The 21845-nt window shown below is 45.8% G+C and overlaps 1 protein-coding gene across 1 annotated transcript in view; it reads left to right on the forward strand.

Moving 5' to 3' along the window:
• Window positions 1-11732: 11732 nt before the first annotated feature.
• Window positions 11733-21845, forward strand: part of MAN1A2 (mannosidase alpha class 1A member 2) — a 37068-nt gene continuing 26955 nt past the window's right edge. The window contains exons 1-2 of the mRNA XM_080987138.1: window positions 11733-12262; window positions 20675-20930. Of these exons, the coding sequence (XP_080843264.1) occupies window positions 11943-12262; window positions 20675-20930 (576 nt within the window). The 5' untranslated portion in view covers window positions 11733-11942. The remainder of the gene's footprint in view (window positions 12263-20674; window positions 20931-21845) is intronic.

Raw genomic sequence — 21845 nt, forward strand, 5'->3', positions numbered from 1 at the left:
TCCCCGCAGCCAAAGGCGCCCGGCCTCCTCCATGGCGAGCCCGCTATGACCTTGCCAGGTAGACGGGGCAGCCGCCGGGCTTCCCACAGCTGCAGTCCGTCCGTCCCGTCCGTCCGCCTCCGGAGAGAGAGAGGGGGCGTGAGGGGGCGACGGAGGGCTGCGCTGGAGAAACCCCGTCGGGGAAGCGCCAAGTCGGCGGAGTAGGGCGCGGAGGAGGCGGCGGCGGCGCTGCAGTGGCGTCCAGGGCGCGCCGAGGGCTCTGGCGCTCCACCCTCGAGGGGGCGGAAGGCGGCCCGGGGTCGGCGAGGGAAGAGCGGGCGGAGTGGGGTTGGTTGGCGGGGCCTCGTCTTGGTAGCAGAAGTCCTGCTCTCAATACCCCCCGATATGCCTTGCCGTATAGTTTTCCCAGTAGTGATGTACGGAAGTGAGAGCTGGACCATAAAGAAGGCTGATCGCCGAAGAATTGATGCTTTTGAATCATGGTGCTGGAGGAGACTCTTGATCAAACCTCTCCATTCTGAAGGATATCAGCCCTGAGTGCTCACTGGAAGGACAGATCGTGAAGCTGAGGCTCCAAGACTTTGGCCACCTCATGAGAAGTGAAGACTCCCTGGAAAAGACCCTGATGTTGGGAAAGATGGAGGGCACAATGAGAAGAGGACGACATGGCTGGACAGTGTTCTCGAAGCTACCAGCATGAGTTTGACCAAACTGCGGGAGGCAGTGGAAGACAGGAGTGCCTGGCGTGCTCTGGTCCAGGGGGTCACGAAGACTCGGACACGACTAAATGAATAAACAAAAACAATGCCTTGCACACGCCAGGTCATTCATGGATCTCTTCGCATGTAGTGGGCGCCATTTCTGAAACCAGGAAAAAAATAAGCCACACTGCAAGGTATCCAAGGGGCTGTCCCAGGGGTCAGCAACCTTTTTCAGCCCTGGGCCAGTCCACCGTCCCTCAGACCATGCGGGGGAGCCAGACTATATTTTGAAAAATAAGAATGAACAAATTCCTATGCCCCACAAATAACCCAGAGAAGCATTTTAAGTAAAAGCACACATTCTACTCATGTAAAAACACCCTGATTCCCGGATCATCAGTGGGCCGGATTGAGAAGGCGATGGGGCCCCATCTGGCCCACGGGCCTTAGGTTGCCTACCCCTGGGCTGGCCTCTCCGTATTATTCCAAATTCGAGGAGCTTCTGTGCGTTCAGAACTTTCCGAAATATATCCTCTACCTTCATATATCCTAGGTAATGAGCAGTAGGAGAGCCATTTCCTTAAAGGCAACTGGAGGCCCCTGGCAGCCTTTCTGGACCTTGGGTCCCAGGATAATTCGTAGGGTTGGGAGGGACCTGAGGGTCATCTAGTCCAACCCCCTGCAATGCGGGAATCTCAGGTCGATCATCTCAGACAGGTAGAATCATAGAATCATAACATCTTGGAGTTAGAAGGCACCATTAGGGTCATCTAGCCTAACCCAAGTCAGGAATCTTTTGCCCAATGTAGGGCTCGAACCATTGGAGGACCTTGGGGTCTTAAATTCAGCACCTTTTGCCTTCCATTCAAAATCTACTTAAGGATTCAGGGCACAGGTCCACAGAACAAAAACTGCATATAAATTGCATATGCTAATTTCTATCTACAGGTGCCTCTGGGGAAATAAGGTGGTGGATGGTGCACTCCCCTAAATCCACCTGTGCTCAAACCCATGACCCTGAGATTAAGACCCCTTGTACTCTACCAGCTGAACTGTTGTTGGACTGCAACTCCCACCATCCCTAACCACTAGCCCTGCTAGCTAGGGATGCTGAGAGTTGTTGTTGTGCAACAAAAGCTGGGGACCCAAGGTCAAGAAGGGCGGTCTGAGGCCTGTGGCACTTTAAATGCTAACAGATTTATCATGGTATACAGTTCCGCAGCATATTGGGGAGAGCCAGCGTGGTGCCCTCCAGGTGATGCTAGACTCTCAACGTTCAAGAGCCCCAGCCAGCATCACCAGTGGCCAGGGATGATGAGGATCTTATTCCAACATCATGTGAAGGGCACCACATGGGTTACCCCTCAGTTAGGTCCACCACTGCATGAATGAAGTGTGTGCATGCAGTCAATTAAAACGATGTTTTATACATAACACAGTTGCAGAGAAGTTGGTTGAGAGTTTAAGGTGCCACAGCACCGTCATTTTTGCTGCAACAGATGGGCATGAGTACTCCTCTGAAAACTCTTGCCGCTATCCCAGTTTTGCTATGTTAATCAGCACCCAGTGTGGGACAGGAAAGCACTGTCTCTGTCCAAGGCTTTATGTACAGAACACAACTTCTTGATGAATTCTGATTCAGCTGTTTCACACCAAATTGAGCCTTTGAAATCATTTCCCAATTTTCACATCAGCCACGGAGTATCCTGGGAGACTGAAATCTTCCCCCACTAGTTTCTTGATCTTACCATTTCTGATGGCAGAGTTACTATGTCATTACATTATTTTGCATACACCTAGATCAGTTTGTCCTATATAGAAAGCAGGAGTGCAATGCCAGGAAGTGAAAGCATTTTGCCAAATTTGAAGGATAAGCAAGTGAGGGAGCACGTGGGCCACATCTGGCTTGTGGAAGATTTTCACCCAGCCTTTGAGCTGTCCCCTTTTCCCCAATCCATGACACTCCTAGACTGTTAGTATCATGACAGCCATACTGTCATAAGGAAGGGGGTTCAAAAATCTACACCTAAGCCTTCATTGGAATAATGCAAGATTCAGCTCCCATGACTTAATCTTAGGTATATTTTCTGATATTTTCTTGAGCAAAAAATTTAGTGCAATCAGATCTAAATTGACAGTTTATTTTGCCCTGCACAGCCGTGTTACCAAGACTGAGCTTGAGAACAGCCCTTTCTTTAAAACCATCTGAGAAGAAACATCTTACAATTCAGGGGCAGTATTAAGGGGTGGCCCAGGGGGCCTGAGCCCATTGTTGTTTGTTGCAGATACTGGATCCCTTCCCACTTAAAGGTAAAGGCCCCTGACAGTTAAGTCCAGTCGTGGATGACTCTGGGGTTGTGGCGCTCATCTCACTTTAGTGGCCGAGGGAGCCGACATTTGTCCGCAGACAGTTTTTCCGGGACATGTGGCCAGCATGACTAAGCTACTTCTGGTGAAACCAGAGCAGCGCACAGAAACGCTGTTTACCTTCCCGCCGAAGCGGTACCTATTTATCTACTTGCACTTTGGCGTGCTTTCGAACTGCTAGGTTGGCAGGAGCTGGGACCGAGCAACAGGAGCTCACCCCATCGCGGGGATTCGAACCGCCGACCTTCCAATCAGCAAGCCCTAGGCTCAGTGGTTTAGACCACAGTGCCGCCCTTTAATTTTATAGGAGAAGGAAAGCTCTGATCCTAAACCTCCGCAGCCTTAACAGTTATACTAATCCGTTAGAAAGGCTTCGGGAGTAAACCCTGAGGAACAGTCCCCTACCCGCTGCCTTGCAGGACACCTTCAAGAAAAGGCAAGGCTAAGGAGTAAACCTTGCACAAATCCAGAGAGGAGTTCCTCAGGCAGTTGGATGTTGCCCTGTATGCCTCCTTCCTGCAACTGCTGCAGTCAAGTTGGTGCCAAACGTATTGCTCTGATTTCCTTTGGACCACATCAGTGAGGCCAAGGTGGGGGTGGGGGAGTCTTGTTGTCTGGGCAGCTCAGGACCTCCATGGCTTGCACCCCGGAGAGAGCTGGGCACACTGCAAAGTGTAGCCATTCACATCTCATTTTCCCAGAGGCACCTACACATATAAATGAGTATATGCGGATTGTATGCAAATATGGCTCTCTGCCCGGAATCCTTTATGTACTGTGCAACACTCCTGCCTTAAATAAAATCTAGTAAGTTATCTCAGTCGGGAAAACTAAACATAGGAATGAACAGAAACACTGAAATCAGGGATATTAACTGTGCTCTTAACCTGTAAGTCAACATCTCCCTCTGCTGACTTTTGGACGCCTTCAACCATTTTTTAACATTTTTAACCCTAAGCCCACAATGCTTTTCTTTAATTCTGGACGACTTGTATTGCAAAGCATCACAGTTACAATCTGCCATAAAAAATAGAATCATAGAACTGTAGAATTGGAAGGGACCCCAAAGGCCATCTATTCCAACCCTCTGCCATGACAAGAAAACTTATCTCTTTGAACATAGCGGGACTTAATTCCAAGTAAACAGGCATTGGGTTGTACTGTAAACTTTCTAATTCTGCAGCAGCAGTTCCAATCATAGTCTAGTGCTCACAAATGCATTCTAATAGTGAAGCAGATACAAACTTATTATGACAGTGAGTTTTTAACGAACTGTGTTTGTTGACCTGGAAACACCATTGTCTTATGTTTTGAGCTTTGAAGTACAATGGCAACTGAGTTCCTGCTGGCATTAGGAGTGGGTAGATGCAGATTGTGAGGTTACAAATTTCCTGTTCCTAGACTATATGGAGAAGTTTCTCAGGAGAAGGACATACTCCCTTTCTACTCTCCAGAATGCCCAATCCCCTGGCTTCTATATAGAAATAAAGTGCTCTGATTTGTGGCTGAAGCTAGCCATCAACTTGAGCCCTAGCACTATATAGTTCGGTGGAGGAAATTTTTCGGACAGGAAGATGTGCGTGTGTGTGTGTGTGTGTGTGTGTGTGTGTGTATTCCTTCCTTGTTTCTGAAACATTAGCCTTGCCAACAAACAATGCTACTACATGGTACATGGCTCTTTTCTGGGATGGTTGGAGATCTGAACCAGAGTAATCTTTTTAGGTCATTGGAATACACTGGACAACTTTATTGCAGGTCTGAAATCAAATTTGGATGGTCCAGTCATTACTGATTTCACAACAAAACTTGCCTACCCCCAAATGAGGGAGTTGTTTCTTGTGCCCCAGGGAGTATAAGTACATTAAGTTCGACATTAAAAGCCATGAAATACTGAGGGTTGTGCTTGTGGGGAGGGCAAAAAGAGGAGGAGGTGACTAGCCAGCATGAAGCCTTAGTAGCATATAATAACCTAGAAGAGGGGGCCAGAGGCAGAGGGGGTTATGTGTCATTATATTAAAAAGAATCGGGGGGAAGGGGGAAATACTTCCCTTTCCCAAACTTCAGAAACTTCCCTCATCCGTCTGTTTCAAGAGACAATGGAGTGTGCCTCAGGGGTTGAACTAAAGTCACTGTGTTAGCAGCACCGAAGTGACTTCACTCAGGTACAAGCCTGGGCAGTGTGTCTGGAGGTCCTGGGCTGCCCAGAGGACAAGACCCCCCCCCCTCCCAAGCCTTGTTGTTGTTGTTTAGTCATTTAGTCGTGTCTGACTCTTCGTGACCCCCTGGACTAGAGCACGCCAGGCACTCCTGTCTTCCACTGCCTCCCTCATGCTGGTAGCTTCGAGAACACTGTCCAGCCATCTCGTCCTCTGTCGTCCCCTTCTCCTTGTGCCCTCCATCTTTCCCAACATCAGGGTCTTTTCCAAGGAGCCTTCTCTTCTCATGAGCTGGCCAAAGTCTTGGAGCCTCAGCTTCAGGATGTGTCCTTCCAGTGAGCACTCAGGGCTGATTTCCTTCAGAATGGAGAGGTTTGATCTTCTTGCAGTCCATGGGACTCTCAAGAGTCTCCTATCTGCCCTATCTGCCCTTGATGAGCCCTGTCTGCCCCTCACTCCCCTCCAGAGCACGTGCAGAAATCTCCTTCTTGACCATTGGAACCACTATTGGTCTCTTCCACTGAATCTGCCAGAGTCTGTCTTCTCATACAGGGGTAGTCTCTAACTCACTGAGGTTTTGAGACTCATCTGCTACCCTTACCTGGTTTAGCTGACCAGTCGAAGCTGTTCCAGGGGTGGGGTCACTGTGACATGCTGACAGCTTCTAGGAGCCACAGGTGAGAGTTGAGTGCAGGGTCGGGACCAAAGGTGGACAAACTACCTCATGACGTGTCCCCCACCAAAGTTACTACCCTCCCCTAACACCCCACTATACACCTCCTCCAATACACAGCAACAAAGTGATACATTTGTGGGTTGCACACACGGGTTGCAATTCGGCGCTTCTGCGCATGCGCAAAGCATGATTTAGTGCTTCTGCGCATGCGTGACCGCCAAAACCCGTAAGTAACCCGTTCCGGTACTTCTGGGTTTCGGCGGGTCCAAAAAAACGCAACCTGAAGCGTCTGTATCCAGAGGTATGACTGTAGTCCGCTTTCACTTTAGCCTCTTGGAAGGAAAAAAAAGTATATGGAAACGGGAAGTTCATATAATGTATCATTCTGAACCTCTGGTTTTGAGTTACTTTTCAGAGCACAGAGATGGGCGGAGAGAGAAGAACCCCATTATCCACATAGGTAATTTCTTGGTTTACATGTGAAAAGCCATTTTAAAATTCCCCCTGGTTTAGAAGTGAGAGCTCCATGAATGGAGAAATGCTAGATTTTACTGTACCAGTATGTTCCTCCACATAGGGACGCAGGTGGCGCTGTGGGTTAAACCACAGAGCCTAGGACTTGCCGATCAGAAGGTCGGCGGTTCGAATCCCCGCGACTGGGTGAGCTCCCGTTGCTCGGTCCCTGCTCCTGCCAACCTAGCAGTTCCAAAGCACGTCAAAGTGCAAGTAGATAAATAGGTACGCTCTGGCGGGGAGGTAAACGGCATTTTCATGCGCTGCTCTGGTTCACCAGAAGCGGCTTAGTCATGCTGGCCACATGACCCGGAAGCTGGATGCCGGCTCCCTCGGCCAGTAAAGCGAGATGAGCGCCGCAACCCCAGAGTCGGTCACGACTGATCTAATGGTCAGGGGTCCCTTTACCTTTACCTATGTTCCTCCACATTGACTCCCCCACCCAACGAACAAGGAAAAAGGGGCATTCCTGACTTTTCTAGCTCAGGAAATGTGGAGGGGGTGTTTTTCAAATATTTTAAAAAATAGACTTAGTATTGTCGATCAGAGTGGGGTCTGAATTGGGGTTTGCATTTATTACCCCAAACCCCTCAAACAAAACACTCCTAACACTCAGTTGAATGGAGAAGCCTTGTGCTTCGTTGACTTGCATGCAACCATGTTACAGCACTGTAAAATGCAAAAACAAAAAACTCAAAGAGAAGGAACTTCTGTTTTTCCTGGTACAGTACATTGAACTGCTGGAAAGATAGGCTGCTATCAAGTCACACATTCACTAAAATCCTGACTTTCTCCCTTGATTTCCATAGACTGCAGTTGGGGGAAAAAAATTGTATTGAAACCAGAAATCATCCCTACTTCTCAGTCTGTAATGACAAATCTATGGTGTATGTTATGTACTGAGTTGAATAGGATCCAAACTGCAGCAGTCTGATTGGTCCTAGAACAATAGGATCCAAATTGCAGCAGTCTGATTGGTCCTAGAACAAGAGGATTCAGAATGCAGCAGTCTGATTGGTCCTAGAACAATGCAGCAGTATGATTGGTTGGCAGGAACCACCCAATTATGCTCCAGATATAAGTGAATCCACAACCTGATTGGCTTACAGTAGAATTCCAGAATTAGCCAATCATGTGCAGCCCATTGTGTAAATAATGTATATAAGCAGATATTTGAGGGGACTTTCATTCATTCCTCCTCACCACTATGAGCTGAATAAAGCGCATGAAATCACTTTGTGACTCTGAGTATATTTCAGTGTAGACAACAGGAAGTGCAGGTGTCTGGAAACCATAGACTTGAGAATATGTGTAGAGGAAATCACTAAACATGCAGCTAAGAGTCAAAAGACTGCTCTTTCAGGAATTTATCCCTCCCAGCCTGTGCTATGGTGATATTATTTGTTAATGTAGTCACTGAAAAATCCTTTTTTAAGAAACTATCAATACTTGAATTATTTCCTGCACTGTTTATCTGTGCTGTTGTATATTTAATAATATGTAGCTGACAGTTCTAAACTGGCAATTAACTGGTTGTCTATCAGTATCTACCTCACCAGATACTGTGGAGAAGATAATAGAGGTCAGCTGTGATAACACACACAGAAAACCTATAGTGAGACGGTAAAACACTGGAATACATAGCCATTATCTCAGCCACAGGTGCCTCTCCCCAATGCAATATGTGGACAGTGTGTGCGTGTGTGTGTGTTTGCTCGTTTGTTAAGCTGAAATCTAAAACACTAAAACAAAACTCTCAGAAACTAAGACGCGAGTAACAAATAAGCCAAGGAAGCAATTTCTTTTTTTTTCAAATTTTTTTTATTGGTTTTCACAATATTATAAACAAACACATAAGACAAACAAACATAAATCATAGCCTTATTGAAAATTACACTTATTAACTTTGTTAAGTGACTTCCCCGCTTCCCCTTGGTTGAATTTCATTGCATATCCTTTTAACGGTTTCCCAAATCACAGTTCTTATAAAATTTAACTTAAACATTAACATCCTTAAATCTTCACTTTATGAAATTAAACATATTAATTCATCACTTAACATAAATAAAATCCTAAGCCAATTAAGTATCTGCAAGCTGTTTTCAGTTAATTTAACTTAACATATTTAACTAAATAATCATTAAATTTAATCCACTCTTCCTGATAATCCTCCTCCTTCTGGTTGCGGACTCTTCCGGTTAGGTCGGCTAGCTCCGAAAAATCCATCATCTTCACCTGCCATTCTTCTATGCAAGGAAGCAATTTCTTTGCTGCTATGCTTTGTTTAGAGCTAGACAGAATCACATATAGAATCATAGAATTGTAGAGTTGGAAGGGACCACCAGGGTCATTAGTCCAACTCCCTGCCACGCATGAACCTCAGCCAGAGCATCCATGGCAGGTGGCCATCCAACCTCTGCTCAGAAACCTGCAAGGAAGGACAGGGCACCACTTCCCATGGGAGCTCGTTTCACTGCTGAATAGCTCTTACTATCAGAAAGTTCTTCCTGATGTTTAGTTGGCATCTCCTTTCTAGCAACTTAAATCTACTGGTTTGGGTCCTGTCCTCCAGAGCAAGAGAAAACAAGCTTGCTTCATCTTCCATTTGACACCCTTTAGATCAGGGGTAGGCAACCTAAGGCCCGGGGGCCGGATCTGGCCCAATCGCCTTCTCAATCTGGCCCACAGACAGTCCGGGAATCAGCATGTTTTTACATGAGTAGAATGTGTCCTTTTATTTGAAATGCATCTCTGGGTTATTTGTGGGGCATAGGAATTCATTCATTCCCCTCCCCTCCTGCCAAAATACCATATTTTTTGCTCTATAAGACTCACTTTTTCCCTCCTAAAAAGTAAGGGGAAATGTGTGTGCGTCTTATGGAGCGAATGCAGGCTGCGCAGCTACCCCAGAAGCCAGAACAGCAAGAGGGATCGCTGCTTTCACTGCACAGCGATCCCTCTTGTTGTTCTGGCTTCTGAGATTCAGAATATATTTTTTATTGTTTTCCTCTTCCAAAAACTAGGTGCGTCTTATGCTCTGATGCATCTTATAGAGCGAAAAATACGGTAGTCTGGCCCACCACATGGTCTGAGGGACAGTAGACCAGCCCACGGCTGAAAAAGGTTGCTGACCCCTGATTTAGATATTTGAAGATAGCTATCATATATCCTCTCAGCCTCCTCTTTTCCAGGCTAAACATAACTGATTTGATTGTTCCTCATAAAGTTTGGCATCCAAACCCTTTATCATCTTGGTTGCCCTCCTCTGCCCACATTTCAGCTTGCCAATATCCATCTTAAAGTTTGGCGCCCAGAACTGGACACATTATTCCAGGTGTGGTCTGACCAAGGCTTTTACTTCCCTTGATCTTGACATTAAGCTTCTGTTGATGCTGGCTAGAATAACTTTAGCTTTTAAAATTAAATTGATATACTGCCCTTCATTCAAAGATCCCAGGGCAGCCATGGGGCTTATCTAGGAGTTGGCAAGGCTGGCCCTTGCCAAGGGCCCAGGCCCGGGGGTGGGGTGGGGGGAGCAAAAATTACTCCTCTCCACTGGTTCAGAGTAGTTGGAAGCCTGCCCACCCACACAGCCATGTGCTCTCCTTGCACCTAAACAGCTTTTTGCCAAGGGTGCAAGGGAACCTAGGTACACCTTTGCTTGCAACATAAAGACACACAAAACCACAAAATATTTAAATATGTAAAAACACATAAACACATAACAAACAAAGACAATGACCCACCCCCAAAAGTCCACAGACCGTGCAATTGTATTAAATCCCAATCACTGATAGCTTAGTTGATACAGCATGAGAGACTTAATCTCAGGGTAGTGGGTTCAGGCCTCAGGTCGGGTGAAAGATTCCTGCATTTCAGGGGGTTTGACTAGATGACCCTCGTGGTCCCTTCCAACTCCTTGTTGTTGTTGTTTAGTCGTTTAGTCGTGTCCGACTCTTCGTGACCCCCTGGACCAGAGCACGCCAGGCACTTCTGTCTTCCACTGCCTCCCGCAGTTTCCTCAAACTCATGCTGGTAGCTTTGAGAACACTGTCCCACCATCTCGTCCTCTGTCGTCCCCTTCTCCTTGCGCCCTCCATCTTTCCCAACATCAGGATCTTTTCCAGGGAGTCTTCTCTTCTCATGAGGCGGCCAAAGTCTTGGAGCCTCAGCTTCAGGATCTGTCCTTCCAGTGAGCACTCAGGGCTGATTTCCTTCAGAATGGAGAGGTTTGATCTTCTTGCAGTCCATGGGACTCTCAAGAGTCTCCTCCAGAACCAGAATTCAAAAGCATCCATTCTTCGGCAATCAGCCTTCTTTATGGTCCAGCTCTCACTTCCATACATCACGACTGGGAAAACCAGAGCTTGAACTATACGGACCTTTGTCGGCAAGGTGATGTCTCTGCTTTTTAAGATGCTGTCTAGGTTTGTCACTGCTTTTCTCCCAAGAAGCAGGCATCTTTTAATTTCGGGGCTGCTGTCACCATCTGCAGTGATCATGGAGCCCCAGAAAGTAAAATCTCTACGACTCTATAATTCTATCTGTTATGGATGATCTAGTTCAGATTCCTGCCTTGCAGGGGGTTGGACTAGATGACCCTCGGATGGTCCCTTCCAGTTCTTAAGATTCTATGGGCTGCGGCCGTTTCTTCGAGAGCGCTTTGAAGAATACAGTGCTACCTCGGGTTTCACAGGCTTCAGGTTACAGACTCCGCTAACCCAGAAATAGTGCTTCAGGTTAAGAACTTTGCTTCAGGATGAGAACAGAAATCACGCGGCAGCAGCAGGAGGCCCCATTAGCTAAAGTGGTGCTTCAGGTTAAGAACAGTTTCAGGTTAAGACCGGACCTCCGGAACGAATTACTTAACCCGAGGTATAAAAGAGACCCGGAATAACTTCCGTTGCCGCTGCCAGCCCGTCTCTAACCTTAACCGGCTCTATGAAACAGGAAACGAGAGGGAAGCGGAGGGCGTCCTCTTCCGCTCCGGGAGAGCCGCGCATGCGCGCGAGGGGGGCCTGCTTCTCTGCCTCAGGATTCCGGAGTCGGTTCCTGCCTTGAGAGACGTTTGTCGGAGGGAAGGAGAGGAGGAGAAGCGGAGGAGGAGGAGGGGGGCGAGGAGCCAGTGGCGCCACACGGCCGGCCCCTCCGAGGCTCCTGAGGGAAGGGAGGCCGGTTCTGAGGGGAAGGCGGGCGGGCGGGCGGCGCTGAGGAGGCCCGGCATGTGGTGAACCCCCTCAGGCTTCGCGCTCCGGACCTCGACGCCGCCTCGGGATGAGCGCGGCCGCTCCGCCTCAGGCCGCCGGGGCGCGGGGGCCTCCCTGCCGGGAGGGAGCCGCTGCCGGGACGGCTTCCCTGCGCGGAGCGGCGCGCCGGCCCTCCTGAGGGAGGAGGCGGAGGAGGAGGAGGAGGAGGCCTGCTAGCTGCTCCGCCGACCGGAGATTTCACCGCCGTCACCCGCCGCCGCCGCCTCGTCTCGCCTGGCCTCGCTTGGCCCTCTTGGCCGCCGCCGCCGCCGCCGCCTTCGCGATGACGACCCCGGCGCTGCTGCCGCTCTCGGGCCGCCGCATCCCCCCCCGCAACCTGGGCCCGTCGTCGTCGTCGTCGTTCCCGCACCACAGGGCCACCTTGAGGCTCTCGGAGAAGTTCATCCTCCTGCTGATCCTCAGTGCCTTCATCACGCTCTGCTTCGGGGCCTTCTTCTTCCTGCCGGACTCCTCCAAGCACAAGCGCTTCGACCTGGGCTTGGAGGACGTGCTCATCCCCCACGTGGACGCCGGCGAGGGGGGCAAGAACGCCGGGGGAGGGTACCTGATCCACGGGCAGGGCCGCGACCAGCACAGGCACAGGTAGGCTTGCTGGGCAGGGGCAGGTGGGCCCGGCCCTCATGCCAATGCTGATGCTATTATTATTATTATTATTATTATTATTATTATTATTGGTGGAATGGGGTTGGGTAGTCCACGGGTCTCAACCTCAGTGATTTCGGAGCTTCCCTTGCATGCAAAGCCAAGCTCTGGTGGATTGCGCAGACAATACCAGTACAGTGGTACCTCGGGTTACATATGCTTCAGGTTACATACACTTCAGGTTGCAGACTCCGCTAACCCAGAAATATTACCTCGGGTTAAGGACTTTGCTTCAGGATGAGAACAGAAATCGTGCTCCAGCGGCGCAGCAGCAGCGGGAGGCCCCATTAGCTAAAGTGGTACCTCAGGTTAAGAACAGTTTCAGGTTAAGAACGGACGTCCGGAACAAATTAAGTACTTAACCCGAGGTACCACTGTAGTGGGTCCAGTGGTCAAGGTGGTTTCAGCATAGTGGACTATATAGAGAGTCATGAGGGCAGATGGGGCTTGTCCACCTGGGAAGGTATCCCATCAAGGAGAAGGAAGACACTGATCCTAAACGGCTGTTGCCTTGTGGGATATTTTTTGGGAGAAGAAAAGGCTATGGAGTAAGCCCTTCACAAATCCAGAGTGGCAACCCTAAGACTGTTGGGTGGCACTTTGTATGCCTTCTTCCAGCAACTCCTGCAGCCAAGCTGGTGCCAAGCGTATTGCTCTGCTTTCCTTTGGACCACATCAGTGAGGCTGAGAGGGAGGTCTTGTCCTCTGGACAGCTCAGGACCTCCATACACACCGCCTAGGCTTGCAGCCTGGGGAGGGCATGTCAGTGCTAATGCAGCAATTTGACTTCAGCCTTGGAGGTGCACTCCATTGTGTCTTTAAAACAGACAGATGCTGACAACAAGAGGGGGAGTGTTGTATACAGGAATAGGTTTCAGCCCTGGCTTAATGTGGTGTGTGGCTTTGGTGAAGAATCACTGTGTGCTGTCAGGTTACGTTCATATCACAGGTGTCCAGAAAGAGGAGTTGTCAAGACCTGATTCGCCAGTGCACCTTACTTCCTGTATTTAAATCCTGCCTTTCCTTCAAGGAGCTCAAGGTGGTATGCATATTTCTCCTCCCACTACCCATTTAATCCCCGCAACAACCCTGTGAGGAGTGTTAGGCTGAGAGGCAGTGACTGGCCCAGGGTCACCCAGTGAGAGCTTCATGACCAAGCGGGGGATTCGAACCCTGGTCCGTCAGTACTCTTAACTGCTGCTTCACATGGGCTCTTGTTTGCTTTTTCTCTCCCCGTCCCTGCTAGCAGTGGCTGTCCCCATGGAAAGCAAGCCTGGATTTTAGGCAAATGAAAGCCAGTTGTGTATGTGTCTCCTGCCATTTTGAGGTGGGGCAGTGGGAAGTTAAATGGTCTTTCCTTTGGGGGCAAGTCTTTGGTGCTGTTAGGAGTGGAATGAGTGAATACTTTAGATCAGAGGCTGGGAACCTATTTCAGCTGCATTCACTTCTTGGCAACCTGCAGGGGACCACATGCCAGTGGTGGGTAAGACCAGAGGCAAAAGTGGGCTATTTTCTGCATGCACTTGTATACCCTTCTCTGTCCTCCTCTAGGGAACCAAAAGGCATTATCAGAATACAAGGACACATTCCAGCTAGGCAAAAACACTCAAAGAGGGTACAAAGACAGGTCAGTGAGGGGTGTGGCCTAGGGAATGTTCTGGGGGGGCCTCTTATGGACGCTGGGTTCCTCACCATTGTTTTAGGTGGGGCTGGTGACTGATCTACCGCCTACCCTTATTAGATGTAGGCACAGCAGGAACTTCCACAGACTGAAAAACATTGTTACATCTTTATTGCGTCTGATAACCTGAAGAGCTATGTAACAACTTGGGAGAAAAGAGTATATATAAGTCCTCACAGCAGGAACCTGTGCCACAAACCCTGGCATTATATAAACCTTTAGAATATCCTCCCTATGCACTGATACCCAGCTATGAGTAGAGTTGGTGTGTCATTTTATACAATGCCCTTAGCAAATGGAACAGGATAAAAGAGGGGCAGCACCAGAAGAACAAAGGGCAGTACAAAGAGTCTGCACTGGGAGAAAAAAAAAAGAATTACACTAGGAGTTCAGTAATAAAATTACTATTTTTGAACCTTATTTTATGGCTTTATGGGGCAAGCCTAATGATGTCTATTCAGAAGTAAGTCTAGGTGAATTTGAGTATGGAATACAAGAAGCAAAGGTATCTAATGAAATCATTTTACTACTGAAGAATAACATTAAGGTAGTAGCAAACATAGTTAGAAAAACTACTGGCAGGATCTTCAGTTATTTTAAATAATTTTACCCCACTTTTACTTTGCTGCAGCTTACAGCGAAAAATAAAAACCAAATTCATCAACATTATAACTTAACACAATGAACCTAACGACACTGAACCTAATGTTCAGACCTCACCTGGAGTACTGTGTCCAGTTCTGGGCACCACAGTTCAAGAAGGACACTGACAAACTGGAACGTGTCCAGAGGAGGGCAACCAAAATGGTCAAAGGCCTGGAAACGATGCCTTATGAGGAACGGCTAAGGGAGCTGGGCATGTTTAGCCTGGAGAAGAGGAGGTTAAGGGGTGATATGATAGCCATGTTCAAATATATAAAAGGATGTCACATAGAGGAGGGAGAAAGGTTGTTTTCTGCTGCTCCAGAGAAGCGGACACGGAGCAATGGATCCAAACTACAAGAAAGAAGATTCCACCTAAACATTAGGAAGAACTTCCTGACAGTAAGAGCTGTTTGACAGTGGAATTTGCTGCCAAGGAGTGTGGTGGAGTCTCCTTCTTTGGAGGTCTTTAAGCAGAGGCTTGACAACCATATGTCAGGAGTGCTCTGATGGTGTTTCCTGCTTGGCAGGGGGTTGGACTCGATGGCCCTTGTGGTCTCTTCCAACTCTATGATTCTATGACACACACATCAGCTGAACTCACTCAATTCCTAGTCTTCAAAGGCCAGAACAGACAGATGGATCCTGTGATGTGGTACAGTTTTCTGTGTAGAATAAAATGTTGGGAAATGATATTTGCTCTTTTCAGAAAACCATTGAGGTTATAGCCATAGAATTTTGTATGTTGTATTTTACATTTTGCTATTTCCTTGGTTGCATTTTTTAAAGAAAACACACTGGATTGATTTGAACTTGACACATATTGGTTTGTGTCTCATGCTGTTCTTTCATTCTTTCCTTCTTCATGCACCACAACTGAATAATTCCTGGGTTCATTCCTGCTCCTGAACTTGGAAATTGGGGTTATCAAACAGGGCTTGGTAGCCAAGTTTTTGTTTTTATTAGCCAGCTATGAAGCATATACTACTGTCAACAAATATACTAACTGATGAAATTACATAACACTCTATGTAGCTTGAAAACATTTTTTTTGTTTGAACCTATTGACAGGTTTTTCTCTCCCTTTCAAAAATTTAAGACTTATCTCCTCCATCACAAATATATATATATATATATACACACACTATTTGAACTTGTACAAAACAATATTTATATAACTATTTCTGATAGGACTATAAAATATAGAGGCAACATGGCATTTTGCCAATAAGATGCTTATTTTGATTTTCTAAGAAATTTTATAACAAAAATGAAGGAAGAATTATCAGAGAGTTGGGGCATCTTAAAGATTAAAGTTGTTTGCGACATGAGTTTTCATAGGATAACACCTGCTTCTCAGTTTTTCCCAAGCTGGATCACTCACATTCTCTGCCCATAGGATATTGAAAAGCTACAGTGGGCTTGGTTAGTTTTAAACCAGAATTAAATAAGCTTTAGGCTCCAAGTCCCATCAGTCCCAGACAACATGGCCAGTGGTGAGGAATGATGGGAGTTGTAGTCGATAACAGCATCAGGAGAGCCATAGGTTAGCCAACCCTGATTTAGGGTCAATTTCTTTCCTCTTTCAACTGCATAAAAATAGATAATAATGCTATCACAAGCAGATACCACTTTTCTCTTAATGCCAGGTGAGAAAATCCAAAATTTGACAAACTCTGTACTCTCAGGGTTTGTTAATATGATTTATTTGTACTATTTTCAACCCACTCTAATACTCTGGTAAGTTATGTATAATTGTAGTCTATGTCCCACTGAACTCCGTGGTGCTTGATTCTGAACCTATGCAAAAGCAATCTGTAAAAAAAGTTAAATATTTTTTTAAACCAAGGCTTATCTTCAGCCAGTTCAAATGCAATCTTTAGTTCTGAGCAAGAAAAATAATTTTACAAAGAAGTATCTAAATGGCTAGTCTGAAGTAGCAACCCTATCTAAGAAGAAAAGAGTAGTATCAAGTTTCTGCTTGCTTCTTTTCCTTACTCTTACTCTTTTTTATTTTTAGTATTTATCCCCTTGCAGTTCATTCAAGTAAAAACTCTGACTGCAAAAATGTTACCATCTGAAAGAAAAAATCAAGCTCCATCTTCCAGCCCCCCAGCATTGTTTTTAAAATGGAATCCCTACTTGCTTTGATTAATTAACATAGGTAAAATGCACAATAGTAAAACCAAAATGCTTTCCTGAACCTAGTTACAGGCAGCAATCATTTTGCACATGTCTGATTGACACACAACCACTCACACGTACTCTTTCGGCCCGGAAGGGGGCGGGGGCAGAATGGGCTTATGCACGACTGCTGACACCCACAATGAGTTGCCTGCATTATCTTGCAATTACCTCATACACTCGCCAAAACAGGAAGCATGTAGCTATAACTACCCAGGTGAGTGGATTTGTCAAAGCCTTTTACCACCTTTACAACAAACCAGGAACTGAAATAATTGGAAGTTGGTGTTTCCCAGTTTCAGGCATGTTGGGAAACTGGTTAATTGATTTACTTAGGCAGTCTTTGGTTGTGCATGGAGAAGGAGTGGGAAAGGGTTCAGCAAGAGTAGGGTGTCTGGGTGCAAGGTTTGCATTTATTTTAGCTTAATAAATGTGAGATACTATATTGTGGCTGAACTGGGGTGTTCACAACTTCTGCAATTTATTGTGGAGTAAGTACCCCACTACTAGACTCTTCTCATGAGCTAGCATTCATAAATGGGCAAGGAAGAGTATTGACCTGCACTCTTATTTAAAGAGGAGTGCATATTTCCACCTGGGATTGTTTTTGTTGTTTTTGTTTGTTTGTTTGTTTGTTTTTTTGCTTTACCCTCTGAATGAAAGCAGGATTAAAGTATTCAACATTCAGAACTTCTAAAGTTCTTCTTTATTAATGTCCTATTGTAATGCTTCAGATCAGTCTAGCAGAAAATTCCATGACACAGTTGAAACAATAGAAGATAGTATGTTAATATGAATTAAAGTGGTACCGCTGGAAGTTTATAAAAATATAGTTGTCAAGGATTGGAGTTGTAGCATGACTTGAAACCAGTCAATGGACAGAGGGAAACCAGTTCAGAATTCTTCCCTCAACTCCTTTTCTAGCCACTGTCTTTCCAGGTTCTGCACAGACATTCGGGTTGAACAACCAGGGACCCCTTTTGCTCTAGGAATGCAGACTTAACCTTGTCACATTAAAAATGGGAGTAGTTTGGCAGTAACAATAGTTTAAACCAATTACCCCTTCAGTGCCATTGTTAGAATGTCTTAGACCAGAGATGTCCAACTCCCAATAGACTGTGATCTACTCACAGTGTAAAAAAACTGGCAGTGATCTACCCATTGTTGTTGGATGGATCAAAGTTGTTGAGCTTTTTGGGGGGGAGACAAGGTGGTTGAGCTTTTTTTTAGGGAGCAAATGAATGAATGGAACTGATCAGCTTTTCTCAACCTGTGGGTCCCCAGATGTTGTTGAACTACAACTCTCATCACCCCTAGCTAGCAAGGCCAGAGCTCAGGGATGATGGGAGTTGTAGTCCAACAACATCTGGGGACTCACAGGTTGAGAACCGCTGAATGGAACTGAATGAGCATTGCAACATACACAGAACATAATTGAAAGTTGATTATATAAAACACAATTGAGGGTCCTGAATCTCTAGTCCGGTAGTGAAACTTAATCTGATGGCCCACCATTTTGCTAGGAAGCAAAAGTTGCTGAGCTTTTTTAGGAAAGGCAAAGTTCTTGAGCTTTCTTGGGGAAGCCAAAGTTGTAGAGCTTTTTTTGGGGTGGGGGGAGTAGATCACTAAGGGGCCAGAGATCTACCAGGAACACCCCACGATCTACCTGTTGGATGTGCCTGCCTTAGACTTAGGAAGTGGGCAGAAACTATTTCCCTCCCCCTTTCTTAGACCTTCTAACAATGGTGCTGCACTAGGAGGAAAAACGACAATTTCCCAAATAGAGGCTTTGTTTCTCCTTTCCTGGAACTGGAGGAGACCCTCCTACACTCTTGCAACTGTAGACAGCAACACAGTTGTCCTCTCCCCCCCCCCCCAGACATGCTGGGGTAGAGGGAGATTCTTCTACTGCAGCGCTGCCCTACAGAGTAGAAATGCTACTGACTGAGCATGTCTGTCTGCTCCTGAGCCTGCCCCTCTGCTGTGTGCGCATGTGTATTTGTATGCGTATACACATAAGTGCAGGTTCCTGTGTGCCCCCCCCCCCGCTGTGCTGTGTGTATGTGCATGTGAATTGGACTCTGGCTAGCATGTGACCCCTGAAAGGCTTGTCAAATCCTAAATGCGGCCTTCAAGCCCCAAAGGATTACACACACACCCTTTCAGCCTACTGTGTTGAATTATAGTATTGTTGTGATTCTCAAAAAGTGGGTTAAACTCACAGTAGGTTTCTGGTTTGCAGTGGGAGTTAGGCATGGTGTTATCCAAGTCTCAAGGGCATGGAGTTTAATGTCACAGGTGTTGCTATTCCTTCAAAGTTTAATGCCTATTGCTATTCGTTGCAAATGGGGTGTTAACTGCTAATCTACTGTTGAGAAGACTTATTTGTCATTGTTGAAATGAAGAGAAGTGACGGAATCTTAAATGATTTTGACTTTTTTCGCACTTAAATAACTAGTAATATAATGTTAATATGTCAAGAGTGATATTTTCGTTTTCACAGCACATGTTTTGTGACCTTTTCAATAGGATTGAGTAGTTCTAAAGCTTGTGGGATAAGCAGGAAGCAGAGATCCATCATGCCAAGCTTCTGATGAGTTTTAAATCCTTTTTAAATCAGGTTTATCAGGGGACTCTTGGGCTGCAATCCTAAACATGGTTACTTAGCAGTAAGTCCCATTGAACATAGTGGGGCTTACTTCTGAGTAGACACACATAGAATTGTGCAGTTCTCTGAAATGCCTGTGCCAGTTTTCCGATCACAGATGTGGGTCTTCCTTATCTTGTGATTGCTGTTGCATTACCCTATTTGTGCCAAAAACTTGTTGTGTAACTACTTTCTGCAGTAATAAGGTGAAAACTGTAAATTGCTGGTGATATTTGTTTATTATTGCTGCAGCTTTCTAAATTAGATGCACATGGATTTCCTTCTTTGAATGTAGAGTTGAGGGCATGAAGTAGATTTGCATCCAGATGCAGATATGCCTACCCACATTGTGTTTCTGTCAATAGTAGGCATATATATCTGGCCAAGTCTTAATTGGGGCCTGAGAGTTTTGCTGCAGAATCCTTTCAACAAGGTTGGAAACCTCTTTTCAAAAAGCATACCTTTAATAATTTGGTTTGCAACAAAAGTAAATAGAAAGACTTCATACGCAGCGTTCTTGGGATAATGTCGATTGCTGCGCTAGTTGCTTTGCCATTTAGGGCCTCCTCATTTGCTCTATTCAAATTAGGGGTTGGCTGGGAGCACATTTGCAAACCAGAGAAACAGTTGTGGGCACAGCAACACACACAGCACACTCAAGCACACAACGCCACCTATTTTGTTGACAAAAATAGTATGCTTAACTTCAGTGGGGGAGAGGACCCTGTAGACTGCAAGCATGTGTGTGCCTACGGGAACCATGTTAGCGACCCATGCTCTAAACCTTATCAGAGCTTCAGTTTTCTTTGGGGCTTGTTGATACATGCATGGTGTGTGAATGCACTTTAACAGATAAAGGCTGTAGATAGCACTTTCATGTAGCCTCACATCAGTAACAGTGTTTTTCAATGAAATCTGTTCATTCGGCTGCAAGTGACGGCAAATGAAATGAAATTCTTGCATATGTGAAAAGTCCCATTTAATCATTAGAATTTCTGAAATGCTCTAATGTCAACCATTTCTTACAACATATAGTGGTCTTCTAATACTAATAGATGTATCATTTGTATATATTTGGCAGAACATCTTCGGTTACAGTTGAAATAAGAAATAGATGATGGTTGTATAACAGATTAGCTCTAACGGTTGGCCCTAAGCTCTAAAAACAGAGCTTAATGACTATTATTTGTTTATTTAGAGAAGAAGAGGAACGCTTGAGAAATAAAATTCGTGCAGATCATGAAAAAGCTTTGGAGGAAGCAAAAGAGAAACTACAGAAGTCACGGGATGAGATCCAGGCTGAAATTCAAACTGAGAAGAACAAAATAGTAAAGGGTTTGAAGAACAAAAGCAGTAAGCCCTTGCCACAGGTCCCGGTACCAAATCTTGTAGGGATAAACAGTGGAGATCCAGTGGATCCAGACATCCGAGAAAAAAGGGACAAAATTAAAGAGGTAATGGCTTGCGTCATCTTATCATTACCTAGCTGTACTTCGTGATGCTAGGATTATTTCTGTGAATAGAAACCATACTGTTTGTGATAGTCATAGAAGTTAATTTCATGTGGGAATTGGCTTAATATATTCTGCTTCATAATCTGGGCTTATTTTCTGGGCTGCTTTGGGAGGAAGTTCATCACTGACCCCTATAGAACATTTTCTGCCTCTGGAGGAGGCTAATAAGAAACTCATGAGATAGAATCTGGAACAGGACCTCATGAGGAAATCTTAAGTGTCATGATGAGGTGGCGGTTGCTTTTTGGAGGCATAAGTACGTAAGACAATTATTATACGTAGATCTTTTGTGTCTTTTTCTTTTATTGTAATCTGACATTTTCCTCTAATCTGTTGTCCTGGAGCTCCCTTTCTGGGGTAGAGTGAATATTACTGACAATATTTTTTAAATGTTGCATTAAAATGTGTTAAGCTATGCTAATGAAATTTCTACCTTAAATTTCCTCTTTGACAGAGGAAACATATATTAATGCCCACAATGCTTTCAACAGCTTGCTGTTTTTCCCCAGTCATACTTTTTCTTCTGTGCATTTGCTCCTATACCACCATAGTCATGAAATTCAACAGAGGTCTCTAGGCTTTCTGGGTCTGTGAACCAATTTGGATGTTTTTAAAGTGTCGTGTACATGACCATAAAATGGCTGTAGTGGGTAGGGGATTGCTGCTGTGGGGGTATGGCTAATCACAAAACATTGGGAGTGTCCCATGTGTGTCTGCCTATGTGAAAACACAGACTCAAGACACATACACACCACTCAACTGTTTCTCCCCATTTGAGTCAATGGAGCAGTTCCTCCATTGACTTGCGAAAATGGCAGAGAGGGGAAGCCTTCAGGAATACAGTGTTCTGCCTTA

Source organism: Podarcis pityusensis (assembly GCF_964106645.2).
Source record: "Podarcis pityusensis genome assembly, chromosome: 17".
In the NCBI taxonomy this organism is placed as follows: domain Eukaryota; kingdom Metazoa; phylum Chordata; class Lepidosauria; order Squamata; family Lacertidae; genus Podarcis; species Podarcis pityusensis.